This window comes from Triticum aestivum, chromosome 1A (genome assembly GCF_018294505.1).
Source record: "Triticum aestivum cultivar Chinese Spring chromosome 1A, IWGSC CS RefSeq v2.1, whole genome shotgun sequence".
Taxonomy (NCBI): domain Eukaryota; kingdom Viridiplantae; phylum Streptophyta; class Magnoliopsida; order Poales; family Poaceae; genus Triticum; species Triticum aestivum.
In genome coordinates, this window is record NC_057794.1 from 514,103,629 (window position 1) to 514,121,651 (window position 18,023).

Consider the following 18,023-nt stretch of genomic DNA (forward strand, 5'->3'; position numbering starts at 1 on the left):
AGCCACCAGATCCCCGCCGCCACCTTCATAGGTGTCGCGCGGTCGGGCCGGCGAGCACCTCAGGCGGCGGCGGAGGGAGGGGAGAGGGAGGGGGAGGCGCGGAGGGGATTAGGGTTTGCCCCCGGGTCGCCTCAGGCGAGGCGACGCGAGGGAGATATGACCTCGTTGACAAACCAGTCGCTGTCTTCACAAGGAATGGATCATGGATGCATGTATGCGAGACGCTTGACCATGCTGAAAATAACAAATCCGATATTGCTTCTAGTAACATTCATCTCCTCTCTATATAATGCAGGCAGGATCTGTTATTAAATCAAACAAATCCAAGTGTCACTATCTTTGCAACTACTAGATTACTTTGCCACCTAAACTAAAGTACATCAGGTCAAAGAAACCTGAACAACAATGACAATTGATAAAATTAAAAGTTACATCAAGGTCATAGGCTCTCGCTCCATGCTTTGGCATATCGACATTCGCATGTACTTCGGGTGGAGAAACTGCGAAAGAGTAATCCCTCATAACCTAGACTAATCCCTCCACCATAATAGATGAGAACCTATGATCATTGAACGCATTGCGTCGAGGACACAATACTCTTGCCGGGCAAAATGGCACACCCTTACTTCATCGATGTATTGTCAGGTAAAAATTGTAAGAGAAGAACAAGTAACGAAAACAAACTTTATACCATTGTCGTCTTCACCACCATTTAGATATACCAAATGTCTGACAACCATCTGCTAAATCAAGGGCAGATAATCCATGTGACCAAAAAACCACAGACTACGCGGTGTTGGCTATGATGTCGGGATGAGGTTAAGTAGGACACTTATTTCGTTCGATGTAATCTCCAAATTCAATCTGTGTGCCACAAAATGTATGTTTTCAAACATGATTTACATAATCTGGTCACATCAGAGTTATTTAGATCAACCAAACACACTAGAATTATTTATCTGGTTCTCTAAAACCCGGCATGAAAGAGAGAACATGTCACAAAACCTGGTACTCATCCTATAACTTTGTCTTTTTTGACCCCCGCAAAAAAAAACTTTGTCTTTTTTTAAACACAACACGAAAGTAGGCGCTCTCATACACGTACATTCACTCTTATGAATGCGCGCACATACACACACACATACACACGTCGTACCCCGTTGAGCATCTCTGAAAGACTGAGCACGTAGGTCTTGAGATTGATGAAGTCTTCACATGCGCCTCACTATCCACGGGCACATTGCTTACCACCGAAAAATAAATTCAGAATAGTGAGAACAAACATAACAAGTCTAAGGCTTAAACCCAAACGGACAGGTCCCAACACAAGGTCTGAGCTAGACTTAGTTTACTAGTATAACTTTGTCTTCTCTCCTGCGGCCATCAACATAATTCATCACTGGGCCGGTCGCCCAGCACCTACCAGCTGGGGTCATCTAATTAATTTGAGCAGATTGTACGATACGATCTCATAGTGTAGAAAGATTGCACATACGTACATTCCGATTACGCATAAAAAATACATGGAAAATGGCACAACCACCATACATATAGCAATTGAATGCTCCTGGCTACCCGCGTCAGCGTCACTACATTCATACTAGTAGCTCAATAATTGGTAATCGTAAATGATAATCGGAGAGCCGGAGAGGGACGCCGATCGGTCTTGCATTCCTAGCTCCCAGCGGTGCCTACCTAGCTACTCCTATCTTGGATGCATGCATGATTCGAGCGAGGAAAAAGCGTCCAGCAAGTAGCCGACAGATAGATCGGTTGGCGCCGGCCGGGCTTGCTCCATGATCCCATGGCCGCGGTGGAGCACTCTCCGGTCTCCGCCGGGTAGGTCATATCCGACGGTGCAAAAATCTCCTGACGAGAGCCGGAGAGGAGTGTGTATCCATCTAACCGATCGAGTAATCATCAAATGATCGAGGCGACAATCCCCGACGAGACGGAGAGCATATTTGTTGACGGGGATCCAGAATGGACACGACGGAGTGTGATGGATGTCGCTGGGGTGGCCGCCGGGACCAACCATGGTCGTCAGCCTTGGCCTGCACACCTCGCATGCGCGCTGTCTCGCCTTCCGTCGTCGACTCCGCGTTCATTTATCGAGAGACAGCGCCACTGATCGACGCCAACGCAATCACGCAAGTCCCGGCCGGATCGAATCATTGTACGTTGGTGCAACCATTTTATTCCACACTTCCGGTTCTCCATGACCATCGCAAATAAACCCTTTCAGGTTTCGAAAAGCTCATACAGAATGCATATATATCACATACCAGTACATTGTTTTTTGAGGAATATCACATAATATATTACAACATTTGATGTGCACTGATCTCACTGATCGAGTTCCACATAATTAAAACGGGCTGTTCATACTAAGCTCATACTACTAATCATTAGCTCATACTGTACTTATATACGACTCGCGATCGTGTTGACGCTGATACCATTTTCTAATGCGTAACTGATCAGTAGATAATCCTACTTGGCCCGGGGAGGTTAGCCTGGTCATTTTAGTACGGCACAGTACTGTGGTTGCACGCACCGGTGCGCCATATATATCTACGTACAGAATACCTATCAATGCGCTGAGCTACCCAGCTAGCTGTGCCCTGTATGCAAGCTGAACAATCCACCTCACACGATCCCGCAGCGCCGCCATGTCGGGCGAGCTCTCCACGCGCTCGTCGCCCTCGTTCGCCGCCTCGCCCTCCGGCGCCGACGACGCGCGGTCAGCAGGAGGAGATGACAGCCTCGGAGAGTCGACGCCGCTGCGGGTCGAGGCCGAGGGCAGCAGGTCCGGCGGCAGTGGCAGCACGGGCGTGAAGCTCCGGCGGCGGTGGCAGCGGCGGCGGCAGCAGCTGGGGCTGGGGCAGTGGCGCGTCGGAGACACGTGGGCGCTGGACCCGCGCGCGCGGTGGGTGCGGGAGTGGAACCGCGCCTACCTGCTGGCCTGCGCGGCGGGGCTCATGGTGGACCCGCTCTTCCTGTACGCGGTGTCGGTGAGCGGCCCGCTGATGTGCGTCTTCCTCGACGGCTGGCTCGCCGCCGCGGTCACCGCGCTCCGCTGCATGGTGGACGCCCTGCACGCGTGGAACTTCCTCACGCAGCTCCGCGTCGCGCGCGCTGCGGCCACGGCGGTTGCGCGGAGCCGGCGCGGGATCGCGGACGAGGAGCAGGCCGCGGTGGACCAGGCGGAGGTCGACGCCGCGGCCGCGCGGAGCCTGCCGGCGTACGCCAGGTCGAGGAAAGGGATGGCGCTCGACTTCTTCGTCATCCTCCCCGTGATGCAGGTGCGTGCCCCTTCCGTGTCCTCCCCTGAGCCATCTCTACGATGAACTTCAGCTGGATTTCTTGAAAACCTGCTGGACGATCAAAGATGCAAACATTGATGCAATGGATTTTACATTACACGGCGTTGCACCTCCATTTTTGCATTCTTGGTTTGTTTTTTGCTAGCACCACCCTTCAATTTGTTTTGATTAGGGCATGCACAATGGTTGATAAGATAGTCTTATCTTAAGTTTTACATGTAAATTAGAGATGATAAAAAAAACATGCCTATAATGAATCATCTTTTAGTTCTATCTTCAATAATTAGTTGTTGCTAAAAGTATGGTGAGACAAATTATGCTAAGAGATCATCTCTTGTCTTCTCTTAAATAAGATAAGACAACCCTTTTTTTATGATTTCTCTTTCCTTCACTCATCATTTATCCTACGTGGCACTTTTAATATAGAATTATTGTACATGCCCTTATTATCTAATGTACTTCATTCATTTTGCTCAGTAACCCGTAGGCAAATTCAGTTAACCACAGTCGAGCATACTACACTATTTTGATCAGTAAGAAAACCGTGGATAACATTTTCCTTCAAGAAAACAAATGTCCCGCGAACTACTGTACCGTGCAGTGACACGCCACCTTATCTCCACACCTCAGCACGGTACGGTATGCACAGAAGGGGAATATTCGCACATAAAACGGAAAGTTGTTCAACAGGCTATCAAGTGCCGTCCCTGTCAGTGTCAGCTGATCGGCTCGTAACACACATACTCATCTTTTTATTCATTTTGATGACAAGTATTTTCGGACGGAAGGAGTACGTCCAAGCGGTCCGCACAGGGCCACGGCTTGGAGCTTCCGTGGCTGCATCGTCGCCTTGTTCGTCCACCGTACGTACGTATGTGCACGTACCGACCGTCGCATTATATCTGCCAGAATAAGGACATGCATGGCAATAGCATGGCATGCGCTGGGCCCTGTACCAGCTCCTGTCGTGTGTTCAGGCTCCAATCGACCGCCATCCCCATGCCCATGCTCAAGGTTAGCACGGTATGAACGTATAAGAGCAACTCCAACGGGCCGATTCAAACGGACGGCGTTTTTGCCCGCTTTTTGTTCGTTTGGGTCGGCTGCTCGCCCGCCGTTTATTTTTTTTTAGTTTTGGGTCGTCAGTGCGTCCAACAGGTCGACCCATTTCATGACCGCATGCGTTTTAGATCATGTCATCGCCTTGGTTTTGGCGCTTCAGCGCGTGGGAAAGGTTCGCGCGCACGCCGCGGCCGGCGCTCGTTATAAAGAAGGTGTTTCCTCCACACTTTGTCCGCCACCCACTCTCGCCGCCTTTGCGCCACCATGTCGATCCGCCGCCTGGGCGCTTCGGATTTTCGCGGAGTCCGCGAGCGCCGCTCCGACGCCTTCTCCTTCGAGATCTGGTTTCGCGAGAAACGTCTCATCCTCGGCACCTTCGACACCGCAGAGGAGGCGGCCCGCGCGCACGACGCGGCGGCGATGTGGCGCCTCCTGAGGCCTCGTCGGGATATGAATTTTCCCAACGTGTCGAGCCAGCGGTCGCAGGATCTGACACCTCTCCCGCGGCTTTTCACCGACGAGGATCGTCGTGTCCACCGGAGGCGGCATCGTCGCCTCGCCATCGCGGAGAAGGACGTGGAAGCCTTGCCGGTGTGGCGCGGAGGCTTCCCGCAGGACATCGTCGACGAGCGCCAGTTGTACAAGCAAAGGAGGTTGGAGAGGGACGGGGGAGGAGGGAGCGAGCCGCCTATCGGGAGGACAAGAGTTTGCGGAAGCAGGCAACTCAATTGAAACTGGAGCTACGAGAAACGGCGGGTTGGGACTTTGAAGACGAGGCGTATGCTGACGCCTACATTCAGACGTCGGAGGAGGACATTACCGAGTCGGAGTCAGAAAGCGACGAGTAGTGGTCTTTTCTTTTATCTGTGTACGCTAGAACTATCTATGTATCCATTTTTATCTGAAAAAATGGCCAGCAGCGTCGGCGACGTAGCAGGCGGGCGAGGGTGTGAATCCAATGTGCCACCGACCAGCGGGCCCGGTGAGGAAAAAGTGCGAGCGCGCGCGTGTCCGTCTTGTGTCCGCGCCGACGCAAATCAGACTAAAAAATGAACCGAAAATGGGTCAGCAAACGGACGAAAGCGGACGCGCGTCCGTTTGGGTCGACGCGTTGGGTCGGCTTTTTTGTCCGCGCCGACCCAAATGGACGGCCGCAGACGAAATGGATCGCCCCATTGGAATTACTCTTAGGGCTACATAGAACAGACAGACAGAGATACGCACGTACATAGGGCATTGGCGCCGTCTGTTTTCGCCTGTCCAAATTCCAAGCGAGGCCAGCCTTCCGGCGCCGTCCTCTAGTGGCTCTCTTCTCTGCCGATGACTGAGAGGTGGTAAGGACGGTCATCGGATCCATCGCATGCAAGTTGGGTAGTTTTAGGGCCTCTTTGATTCGTAGGATTGTCAAAATGAAGGAATAGAAAAAATGCAGGAATAGGATGGCATGTCTCGTAATATTCTACAGGAATTGAAAGAATGTTTGATACCGCAGGAAAAACAAAAAAATTCTACAAAGAGGTTTGAGTGCATGGAAATATCCCTCCAAAATGTAGTATAAGGGCTTCTCTGATTCAAAGGATTCTCAAAGGAATTTTGGAGGATTATAATCCTTAGAAATTTTTCATATCTTAGTTGTTTGATTCATAGGATTGTAAACCATGGGAATTTTTTCATAGGATTCAATTGCACTAGATTTCATAGGAAACATCCCATCCACTCAAACCTATTTGAAAGAATCCTGCGTTTTTTCTATGCACAAACAAACACTCGTACAATCCTGTAGGATTCAAGACGACATTCCACTCTAATCCTATATTTTTCTTATTCCGTGTTTTGGAAATCCTATGAATTAAAGAGGCCCTAAATGGATCCTATGGAAAAATTCCTAAGGATGCCAATCCTACGAATCAAGTGAGCATCACGGGAAAAATTTCTAAGGGTTCAAATCCTTCAAAAATCCTATGCAATTCCTTTGAATCAAATGAGCCCTTAGGTTTTAGGACCCTAATAGGTTATGTTTTGGATCGTTCGACGTCTTGACTTAGGTGGCGATGATGGTTGAACTGAATAAAGATGCCCAAATCCTTCCACAACAAAATGACCAACTCTATGATTGGCGGTGGATTTGGGAACTAGCCTATTCAAGCCAGGATTTCGTGGCGGCGGTGGCGGCATCCCTATGGCGGACTTGTGTACTCGCGCTCCGTTGTTGCGATGACATCTGCTCCAATGCTAGCGTGGAGCTTGGGAGGTAGTCGATGAACGGTTGCAGATAGTGGTCCGCATCAACGGCATCTGGAAGACGGACCGTGTACTGGGTTCATAGTTGGTGGCTGGCAGGTATTTGTTTCCTCCTTCGGCATCTTAGTTATGTGGAGATGTCAGATCTGAAGTTCGATGGTGTGTCCGAGGTGCTGCCTCGGCCAAATTCGTTCAATGGCAATGGCTTCATCTCTTGGTAAGTTACTTTGGAGATCCGCAAAGTTACATGCCCACGATAAAGTTACATCAAGCTTGGGTGAAGAGGTGATTCGTCGCATTTTTTTGTGGCAGTTGCTACGGGAGTGCCGGAGGCAGATGCCATGCGTTGGAGTCATGCTCAGGGGATGCGTTGGTTTTGATTTGTGATTTTCTTTCTCGGTTGATGGTCCCTTTTTTTGCGGGTGTGGCTGATGGTCCTTTGTGGGAAGCCTAGCGTTTTGCTCTATTTAGTTTTGTCAACTCGGGGTCTACTTAGCTTGCACTTTGACCTTTTTATTATAGAAGAAATGATACAGGTATTACCTTGAAAAAGAAAATTCCAAGCCACGTGCGCGCGCAATATTCACTTATAATCAGTTCTGGAAATCGCCAAAGAAAATGCCTACCGTCCTGCAGAATGCCAGCATGTGGGTTGCGGTTGCGTGCATGCTATCTAACAATGTTCAGCCGTACGTTGGCACGTACCGATCAATGTATTAATCCCATCGGTTCGAGTATATACCGATCCCCATGCCATGCCAATCTTAGAAACATAATAACTGGTACGCGTGGCGCATTTTGCATTATAGACGCCCAACTTTGTATAGACCCTGTTTGTTTGGGCTTTTACTTCTGCTTTTGCACTTTGGCCAAAAAATCATAAAAACTCCTAAATAGATGCTTTTGAAGCTTTTTTTAGCTTTTGACAATGTAACAATATTGAGCTTCAAAATTCATAAAAGCTCCAAAAGCATCTATTTAGGAGCTTTTATGGCTTTTTGGACAAAATTGAAAAAACTGCAAAAGCAAAAAACAAAAGCTCAAACAAACAGGGCCATAGTCACTTTCATCAGTCAAACACACTACACTACAGTAGTTTGCACATGCTAATCTTGTTTTGAATTTTTGCAAATAAATTTGTTTGTTATTACATATTGTGGCAAAAAGGAAATAAAATCTGACCGCGTCCTGTGGGTGCCTGGGTGGACCAAGTGACATAATATGCAAAAGAAAATTATTTTTTTTGCATGGATCTTAATGTAAAATCAAAAAGAATATAGTACCGACTGAGATTTAACAAGACTGTGCTTTAATTCGGTTGCTGTAGCGAAATGGACGGTGCATGATCCATGTTTATTTGAAAAAAAAAGACGCATGATCAATATTTCGCGCGCGTAACTGAGTTTCATTTTGCAGGTGGTGGTCTGGGTGGCGGCGCCGGCGATGATCCGCGCGGGGTCGACGACGGCGGTGATGACGGTGCTGCTGGTGGCGTTCCTGCTGGAGTACCTGCCCAAGATCTACCACTCCGTCTCCTTCCTCCGGCGGACGCAGGACAAGTCCGGCCACATCTTCGGCACCATCTGGTGGGGCATCGTGCTCAACCTCATGGCCTACTTTGTCGCCGCCCACGTCAGTCCTCTCCCTCACCATGTCCATCCGCATGCAAGGATGATCATCAAGTTGCTAATGTGCATTGCGTTTACGTGCAGGCGGTGGGCGCGTGCTGGTACCTGCTCGGGGTGCAGAGGGCCACCAAGTGCCTCAAGGAGCAGTGCTCCATCTCCGGGCCGCCGGGGTGCGCGTCGGGGCCGCTGGCGTGCCCCAGCCCTCTCTACTACGGCGGCGCCGGCACCGCGGCGTCCGTCGCCGGCGACAGGCTCGCCTGGGCCACGGACGCCACGGCCAGGAGCATGTGCCTCGTCAGCGGCGACAAGTACCAGTTCGGCGCCTACAAGTGGACCGTGATGCTGGTGGCCAACACGAGCCGGCTGGAGAAGATGCTGCTGCCCATCTTCTGGGGCCTCATGACGCTGAGCACGTTCGGGAACCTGGAGAGCACGACGGAGTGGCTGGAGATCGTGTTCAACATCGTGACCATCACGGGGGGGCTCATCCTGGTCACCATGCTCATCGGCAACATCAAGGTGTTCCTGAACGCCACCACGTCCAAGAAGCAGGCCATGCACACGCGGCTGCGGAGCCTGGAGTGGTGGATGAAGCGCAAGGAGCTGCCGCAGAGCTACCGGCACCGGGTGCGGCAGTTCGAGCGGCAGCGGTGGGCGGCCACCCGCGGCGTGGACGAGTGCCAGATCGTGCGCGACCTCCCCGAGGCCCTCCGCCGCGACATCAAGTACCACCTCTGCCTCGACCTCGTCCGCCAGGTGCCCCTCTTCCAGCACATGGACGACCTCGTCCTCGAGAACATGTGCGACCGCGTCCGCTCCCTCATCTACCCCAAGGGCGAGACCGTAAGTAGTTCATCAGAGCTCCGACAAATCAATCAATGGCTATGATGTGATGGTGTTGGTGTTAATTTTTGGTGTTTGGAATTTGGATGCATGCATGCAGATCGTGCGGGAGGGAGACCCGGTGCAGCGGATGGTGTTCATCGTGCGGGGGCACCTGGAGTGCAGGCAGGAGCTGCGGAACGGGGCGACGAGCTGCTGCATGCTGGGGCCGGGCAACTTCACGGGGGACGAGCTGCTGTCGTGGTGCCTGCGGCGGCCGTTCGTGGGGCGGCTGCCGGCGTCGTCGGCGACGCTGGTGACGCTGGAGAGCACGGAGGTGTTCGGGCTGGAGGCGGCGGACGTCAAGTACGTGACGCAGCACTTCCGCTACACCTTCACCAACGAGCGGGTGCGGCGGAGCGCGCGCTACTACTCGCCGGGGTGGCGCACCTGGGCCGCCGTCGCCGTGCAGCTGGCGTGGCGCCGCTACAAGCACCGCAAGACGCTCGAGTCGCTCTCCTTCATCCGCCCGCGCCGCCCGCTGTCGCGCTGCTCCTCGCTCGGCGAGGAGAAGCTCCGGCTCTACACCGCCATCCTCGCCTCGCCCAAGCCCAACCAGGACGACGACTTCTCCTTCTAGCTCTGGCATTAGCATTCCCGCCGTCGTGAGTCAGAGCAGAGGTTGGTTCTAGCACAGGACACGGATGCTCTGCCTGCTGGCTGCTGCTCGGAACTGGCTTTGTTTGTACAGAGAAGAGGAGAAGTGAGCTTCAGCTACGAGTCCCGAATGGAATGAACGAAAAGCGGTGGATATTGTGTGTGTTTGCAGAATATGGCGATACGAATTGTGAATCTTACCGTACATACGTCGAAAGTGTTCTTATAGACTAGTTTATGAAGCAAATATCCTATCACATGTTAATACCTATGCAGTAAACATTGTAGCATCGGAGTCGTTGTAGTATAGTGGTAAGTATTCCCGCCTGTCACGCGGGTGACCCGGGTTCGATCCCCGGCAACGGCGTCTTTTTTTTTGAATTTTACTTGTACATGATGCTCGATTACTGGACTAGGGTTTGTACATCGAGGCCTACTTCCTATTTCGTCCATTTTTAGATTTTCCCCTTTGTTTTTTTTTGAAAGCAAAAATAGGCGATTTTTCATTCTTTCCAAATTCGTGCAGTTTTAAATCTCCCCCAATTGTTTCTTTCTTTTTTTGAAAGGAAAAATAGGCGTTTCTTTGCAATTGCTTTCCAACAAGCATTTCTTTCCTCTTTTTTTGAGAATGTGTTTCTATCCTATTTTGAAACGAATGCGAACTTTTTTTTTTTGATTCTACTGCTTAGAGCCGGTTTCGGATTGGACAGAGTCGATAAAAGGCGGGGCAACATGGCCTAGTTCGAAGCCAACACGTTCTATTCTCATCTTGCTCCGGCAAGAACAAACTCCACCTCCACCTCCACCTACAAGCTCCGTCGCGCCGCTGTCAATCGGCCGATCGATAAACCCGGCCATGGTTGACGACGGCGTTGATCGATCGATGGACGAGATGGTTTCGTTGACAATGAAGCAGCTCGGCGACTCCACCGACACGACTGTCCGGCCTCAAAGCTGCGTTCTCGCGCTCCCGTCGCCCCCGGCTTTGGCGGGAGACAAGGAGGAAGAAGAGCCGGTTCTTGGGGGCGGAGATCAGGCCGATGACGGCGAGGAGGACGAGGAGTCTTACGACAGCGATGACAGCTATGACGAGGATGAGAGTGACGACGAGGTCGAGGTGCCGATCAAGATTGACTCGCGCGTAGCAGCCGCGGCGAGCGGCGTCTGGGCCGGCCCGCCGCTACTGCGGGGGCAGTACGTGCCCGACGGCCGGTCCCTTGAGCCAACACTACAGTTTGCCTCCTCGGGGAACACGGCCGGCTTCTTGGGCGTCGCCGTCGTGGTGCCGCCCCCGGCTGATCGCCCGGCCGCCAGCCAAGAACAAGGAGGAGGCAAGGACAAGGAGATCTTGGTGCTCTACCGCTACACCGAGTTTGAGGCGGCACCCGACCTCGACGGCGTGGAGGTGTCCAAGAAAACGATGCTGCACTATCTCCATTTCGTCGTCCCGCCGGCCGGTGACGTGGCGGGCTCGCTCCAGTGGGCTTGGTCGTCTCTGGCGTCGCTGATATACCCCGCCCGCCACAACAACAAGCTCCAGGAACTCTGGTCCGAACTGGTCACGAACATGGCCGTGGGCATCCCGCCGGGGACCACGCGTCTCGAGGTGATAGCTGACGTCGGTATCCTCCGGCTCGAGGACTACAGGTATTGGCGCATGTATGCGGTGACGGACGCGCTACGGGGCATAAAAGCGGAGCCATGGCCCGGGTACCACGTCGGCATGGAGCTGCGCCTGCCAGAGCCGGTGCACGTGCAGTGCGCGGACGAAGATGAAGCCGTCGCCACCGACTGCGAGCGGCCGACGAAGCGGAGGAAGATCGTCACGGAGGAGGGCGCCGCGCAGAAGTGCCCCGTCTGCTTGGAGCCGCTGGAGAGCGACGCCGCCTCGTGGCCCGGGTGCTCCTCGCCCCACGTCTTCCATGGCACGTGCCTTGAGGGGACGCTCAAGGAGAGCGAGAAGTGCCCCATCTGCAGGCGCAGGCCGTCGGCTCAGGATGAAGAAGTCAGGGCTGAAGCCTAGAGCATTCTTCTGCGGTGATGATGCATGAGTGCATTGCAGTACACACAAGTAAAAAGAAGTAGTTCTCAACGAATACATCCTACTCTCTCGGTCACATAATATAAGACGCGTTTTGACATTACGCTTGTTTTTGTAATGGAGCATCGTGTCCAAATGTTGTACCCGTCACCCGACTTTACAACGCACTACCTCAGTTTCAAAATAATCGAAGTTTTGAGTTTGTCCGAAGTCAAACTTGTTTATGGTTGACCAAATCTGTAAGCAACACCCAATTAGTCTCATGAGATTATCAGTGAATGTTTTTGGCCATCATGGCCAGCTATGTTGAAATAAACGAGCTTACTTACTTTTCACAACAAAGACAGAAGGCTCATCCAACCCACTTAAACTAAAAAGGACTTATTTTACAACACCCCACCTGAATTTTTGTAAAAGGAAAAAAAAGGAAATTCTGCGGGAGACACTCCATCTGCGCTGCACGTGCATCGGTCCGGCGGCCCGAGCAGGCGTGGCCTCCGGACGCAAGTCGGCACGCCCCCCCGCCACCGTCGCCCTCCCCATCATCATCCTTCCAGATTCGCACTCGCGCACGCGGCCCACCACGCCCGCCCATCCACCACCTCTGACTACAGTCCACACCCATACCCAATCCGCCATCCCTCCCCCCGGAACACTCGCTTTCCTCCACCAGTTTTCCACGCCCGCCCGCCCGCCCGCCCGCAGCCAAAACCCCACCAACACGCCCAGTCCAACTCCAAATTCGCCGCCGGCCGCCCGCCCGCAGCGACCGCGAGCCCCCCGCCCCGCCGGCTCCCCCTCCGGTACGTACGAGCTCCCTCCTCGCCGCTCCTCTTCCACCCCCGCAGATCCGCGCGGATCTCCTCCGCTTCCACCAAGCACCACGAGCTTCCCGCCCCACTTGCCGTGCGCTTGCGCTGATGGATAGTTGAGGTTCGGCAGCAGCATTTCGCACCGAATTGGCGTCCATGGCGGTTGGTGCCGGACTGCCGGGACGTTCGAAGCGGGCGGGGGGAAGGATTGGATCCCGGCGGCCGGCCATCATTGCTGGGTTGCTGGCCTTTACGTGCAGATGCAGTTTTTTGGTGGGTGTGGGTGCGGGTGCGGCTTTGTTGCCACTATAGGGAATTCGGGATCTGACCATGGGGACCCAGCGCACATTTATCGCTCGTGGAGTTCGGTTTGCTGCCCCTGCCCCGAGCATTTATCAGCGCCAGGCCGTCCTTGTGCCAGGGGAAGGGCGACAGGTGGGGAAATCTCCAGCGGCGTTCAGGCTGTCTCTGATGCTGCTCCATGCCCGGTCGATTTTCGTCGGATTTTCTCTGTTGGTGCTTGCTAGGACTGCTCCAGTTTATGCTTACAGTGTGCGCTGGCCTGTGATACTTCTGCTTTGCAGTCTGGTTAGGGATTCGGTCGTTGCCATGAATGCCCTGCTCAAGATTTGACCCTGACATGCTGAATTCCACCTGTATCAACCTGTCAGTTAAGTCTGTGTGTAAGCTTTGTGGTCGGGTCTTTCAGGTTCAGGATTTGTGTACTAGTTTATCATTTGCCGTCACAAACAGCTGCATGCAAACATGCATTCTGGTTTCCCTGCAACTTCTAGACTTGTAGAGGCAGCCAGATGTTTGCGGTGATAGTACTGTTGTGCAGTTTGGTTAGGGGTTCCATCGTTGCCATGAATGCCCTGTTCAAGGTTTCATGGCTCACATGCTGAAACATGCATTCTGGTTTCCCTGCAACTTCTAGACTTGTAGAGGCAGGCAGATGTTTGCCGTGATAGCTCTGTTGTGCAGTTTGGTTAGGGGTTCCATCGTTGCCATGAATGCCCTGTTCAAGGTTTCATGGCTCACATGCTGAAAACCATCCGTGTCAACCTATCAGTTAGGTCTGCCTGTAAGATTTATGGTTGGATCTTTCAGGATGTATTTGCCCACATAGTTTAAGGACTTCTTATCATTTGCCATCACCTACAGGGGCATACAAACATGCATTCTGGTTTCCCTGTGGCTTCTAGACTCGTAGATACTGACATTTGTTTAGGGTTGTCAGGTGTGGTATCACTGTTAACTCCAAATTGGATATGCTAATTTATCTACGAATTACTGCTAGTTGGGACCATCTTTTTGTGTTAACTTTCTCTTGGATTAATGCTTTATAGACTGACATATTACCCAACGTTACTGCATAAGGCATGTGTCAGGCCTTTAGTAGTCCCTTATTTTGGCTATTTTTCCTTAGTTTTTATTATACATTTCCATAGAGCAGCAAAATTATAGGTGCACTTTTTGCATAAATTATGCGAACCGCTAATTTGTATTATCAATTCAGCATGCTTATGTCTTGATCTCAATTAACACTGTGCAGATCTCATTTCTCCCATCGCAGGTGAAATTCTAGATGGCTCCTTTGGTGCTGGGAATGTGAAGTTCAGAAAAGAATAACTGTTGACATTTTGGTACTGCATGATGAACGGTTCAGCTGGTTCCCCGGGGAATCACGTGAATGGAAAGCAAGTGCAAAGTGTTGACCCTCCCGGTCTTTCAAGTTTTAACAATGGACCAAGACACCGTCCGTTGAATGCATGGAGGCGCTGCCGTGGTGTATTGTGCTTGGTGATTATGCCGGTGACAGCATGCATGATGATGGTTTACCTAGCCCCTGTGACAACCTTCGTCGTACGGTTGTTCAGTGTGCATTACAGCAGAAAGTGGACGTGCTTTCTGTTTGGGATGTGGTTAGCCATGTTTCCCTTTTTGTTTGAGAAGATCAACAGGACAAGGTTTGTTTTCTCTGGTGAAAAGGTGCCCCCAAAAGAGTGTGTCTTGCTGTTTGCTAACCACAGAACTGAGGTAGATTGGATGTACCTGTGGGATCTTGCATTGAGGAAAGGCCGTTTGCAGTCTATCAAGTACATCCTCAAGAAAAGTTTGATGAAGTTGCCTATTTTCAACTGGGCATTTCACATTATTGAGTTTATTCCAGTAGAGCGGAATTGGGAGGTTGACGAACCACTAATCCGAAGAAGGCTTTCTCAACTGAAGTACCCCAAGGATCCCCTTTGGCTTGCAGTTTTTCCAGAAGGCACTGATTATACGTAAGAACTGTTCCCATACATTTTATTACTAAATGTTTCTATTTATCAGCTGCTTTATTTGGGCACACATTCCGGTCTGCTGAATATATTGTTGAATGTTCACCTTTCAGCATTCCATCGATCTAATTTTTTGGTTGGACAAATAATCCAGGATCCAGATTTCGCATTCTCTAAAATGAATTTAGATATTGGACGCACTTATTAATTGCTCTTTTACTCGCACAATAGCATTCTGCATCTAGATTTTCTATTTTCCTGTACTTGGTTCCTTTTTTCTCAATGTGGATGCTGATTTGTGCTAACGTCTCAGCGAGAAGAAATGCATCAAAAGTCAAGAGTATGCGGCAGAGCATGGTTTGCCTATTCTGAAAAATGTCCTCCTTCCCAAGATAAAGGGTTTCAATTGCTGCCTGCAAGAGCTGAGGAGTAACTTGGATGCTGGTAACCATCTGTCTCTGCCCTTCATAACTCTCCTTTGGAGTTTATCACCTCAATTCTTTGTTGTAGCATTTGTAAGGAATTTTCTGAATGTTAGGATCCTGGCAGCCATTTTCTGAGTGTTAGGGTTTTGCATTTATCAGACATTAGCACTTTACGCTGGACTGCTTTGGTCTGTTCAAATTATTATTAGTTAGACCATCCTGTCTTATTAGTTCTGAAACAACATCCCAAGTACGTCTAAGCCTGTGAATAGTTTCAAATCCAAATTAAAACCAGCCCAAACCACTCGACTTTCCTTCCAACAACCAATCCAATCCAATCCAAATATTGAAGTACAGAATCTAGACTGAACCAAGCCAAGTGTCTTTCCCATCCAAACCAATCCAAACCGTTCCACGCTTTTGGATTAAATCCGTAGTTTGAAACTGTTGACAAGCTGCTGCGTTGTTAGTATGAAGCTAATGGACGGAGGCATGGGTCAAAGAGAAGGACAGGGCTTAATGTCGCCGCCTCCGCCAAGTGGTTCAAAGAGAAGGAGAGGGTGGGGGGCGGGGGTGCGCTGCCGCTAGACCATGAGGCCGAGGGAGGGAAACGCGGCGGCCGGAACTCCAGTAGCAACGACAACCCGGCGATCCGCCGTTGAAGCGCTGGTCTCGTATGTCTTTTCTTTTAGAGACGCTGGTCTGTATGCAGTTCGTAGACTCTGATAGCCGATTTAGAGTACAAGATCGAAACGATTTTGAGACTGCTTGGTCTGTGTCCAAACCAATCCAATCCAGTCCAATAGTTGTTGAAATCCAAACCAGACCAGATTACATTACGGCTCCAGACCATTTAAACCAATCCAAAACAACCCACTAGGAAAACCAAACTAAAGCTTAAGTTTGAGCCCAAACTATTCCCAGGCTTAAGTACATCTAATGCTCCAGGTATCCCAAAAGGTTGACTGTTGTTGATATTGCTAAAATCTCAGTGCAATTGTCTTGTACTGGCAGAGCTCAAACATAAGCCTGATGAATTCTGGGCAGTGTGACTTGCTTGAAATACCTACATAATGTAGTTGCCTATGAACAGCTTTCCAACATTTACTTTCAGTATTCCTTCTTACACTCCCACTGACTTACAGCTTTCTGATCAATGCAGTTTACGACATCACGATCGCATACAAGCATCGGCTCCCGACGTTCATGGACAACGTGTACGGCATCGACCCCTCTGAGGTCCACGTCCACACCAAGATCATCCAGGTCTGTGACATACCAACAGCAGAGGACGAAGTATCCAGCTGGCTCACGGAGAGGTTCAGACTGAAGGACGAGCTCCTGTCTGATTTTTTGGCACAAGGCCACTTCCCCAATGAAGGAACCGAAGAAGACCTGTCCACGCTCAAGTGCGTCGCGAATTTCCTTGCGGTGATCGGCATGACGGCCTTCTTCATCTACCTGACCCTGTTCTCGTCCGTGTGGTTCAGGGTCTTCGCGGCGTGCAGCGCCTCTTTCCTCACGTTTGCCACGGTGTACTCTATACACGCGCCTCAGATCGTGTGTTTGCCGGAGGCCGGCGCCCACGCCAAGAAAGCTTGAGCTTGGTGTTGTAAGCTGGAGCTGGAAGCTGTGTATGTGTGTCCGCATGCGGTAGAAACATGTTTACTGCGTATACGCAGCCTGTGGTGTCATTCTTTTGTATGTGTGTATGGTGAGTGGCATCTACAGTTGGGGGTAGAACTTCTAACTCCACTCTTGACTCTTTTTTGGAGCAAAATACAAAGACTGCACTACAAAAGTGGGCGGAGCCAAAATTGGTCGCCACGTATCTTCGTCTATACTTGAAAGCAGCCATATCTTTGCTAAAGAATGCGCCACTCTATTACAGTTTATATTGTCGAAACTGAAACCACAATGAACAAAGCTATGCTTGAGGAATTCTTTCAGTTTCGCCGTTGCTAAGCAGACAGCCGAACGGTTAACATCAATCAGTGCTTTCTACCTACCCTTGTTTTAGAAGGAGCGAATCAGTTTTGAAAACAAATGGAGTTGATCCCCTTTTCAAACTGCTAGCTGACCGCTCCAAACAGCAGCTACGATTTCAGCCTATAGAGAGAGCAATCTGGTGGTGGAAGCACAACAAGCAGAGCAAACACATTGGTTGAATGTCTTGTGGGAAGAAGATAACTTATTGTTCTGAAGATAATGAATCTTATCCATAACAGCAAGGTCGTTGTAGTATAGTGGTAAGTATTCCCGCCTGTCACGCGGGTGACCCGGGTTCGATCCCCGGCAACGGCGTCTTTTTTTTTTTGAATTTTACTTGTACATGATGCTCGATTACTGGACTAGGGTTTGTACATCGAGGCCTACTTACTTTTTATACTTGTGTGTACGTAAAGCAATCAATGTCATCCTAGTTTGCAACATTTTTGGAAGGGTTGACAAAAAACAATCCTAGAACATTAGTCAAAGTTTAATACAAAAAATCCAGAATTTTTTGATTTTGCTGTTCATCCGACTTCATTTGACGGGAAGCAAAAATTTTAGGTTCAAAAGAATGTGGCTACGGCACTATCAGTTTGACACGATGGTCACGGAGGCGTGGAGCAAGGCAAGTGCGAGAGTAGATGTGCTAGTGGCGATATGTGAGAAACTGGCGAGCGTCACGCGCGGCATGCGGCACTGGAGTCGCACGGTATTTCGCTTATTCGTCATCAAATA

General features: G+C 50.6%; 2 protein-coding genes and 2 non-coding genes across 6 annotated transcripts; all 4 read left to right on the forward strand.

Moving 5' to 3' along the window:
• The first annotated feature begins 2,588 nt into the window (after positions 1 to 2,588).
• LOC123061524 (cyclic nucleotide-gated ion channel 4) lies at positions 2,589 to 10,114 on the forward strand. Its single transcript, XM_044484657.1, has 4 exons — positions 2,589 to 3,305; positions 8,046 to 8,261; positions 8,342 to 9,100; positions 9,201 to 10,114. The coding sequence occupies exons 1-4, from the start codon at positions 2,673 to 2,675 to the stop codon at positions 9,717 to 9,719; spliced, it is 2,127 nt and encodes a 708-aa protein (XP_044340592.1). The 5' UTR covers positions 2,589 to 2,672; the 3' UTR covers positions 9,720 to 10,114.
• TRNAD-GUC (transfer RNA aspartic acid (anticodon GUC)) lies at positions 10,032 to 10,103 on the forward strand. Its single transcript has one exon. It is a non-coding gene; the product is annotated as a tRNA-Asp (tRNA).
• Positions 10,115 to 12,375: 2,261 nt separating the features above from the next.
• On the forward strand, positions 12,376 to 17,139 carry LOC123061531 (probable 1-acyl-sn-glycerol-3-phosphate acyltransferase 5). 3 transcript variants are annotated; one of them, XM_044484684.1, is made up of 5 exons: positions 12,432 to 12,580; positions 14,166 to 14,874; positions 15,185 to 15,315; positions 16,459 to 16,705; positions 16,787 to 17,139. In XM_044484684.1, the coding sequence occupies exons 2-5, from the start codon at positions 14,243 to 14,245 to the stop codon at positions 16,896 to 16,898; spliced, it is 1,122 nt and encodes a 373-aa protein (XP_044340619.1). In that variant the 5' UTR covers positions 12,432 to 12,580; positions 14,166 to 14,242; the 3' UTR covers positions 16,899 to 17,139. The 3 variants fall into 3 exon arrangements, with proteins under 3 accessions (XP_044340609.1, XP_044340603.1, XP_044340619.1); XM_044484674.1 differs by having other exon boundaries at positions 12,376 to 12,580; positions 14,145 to 14,874; positions 16,459 to 17,139; XM_044484668.1 differs by having other exon boundaries at positions 12,431 to 12,580; positions 16,459 to 17,139.
• A 389-nt stretch (positions 17,140 to 17,528) lies between these two features.
• Positions 17,529 to 17,600, forward strand: TRNAD-GUC (transfer RNA aspartic acid (anticodon GUC)). Its single transcript has one exon. It is a non-coding gene; the product is annotated as a tRNA-Asp (tRNA).
• The last annotated feature ends 423 nt before the right edge of the window (positions 17,601 to 18,023 follow it).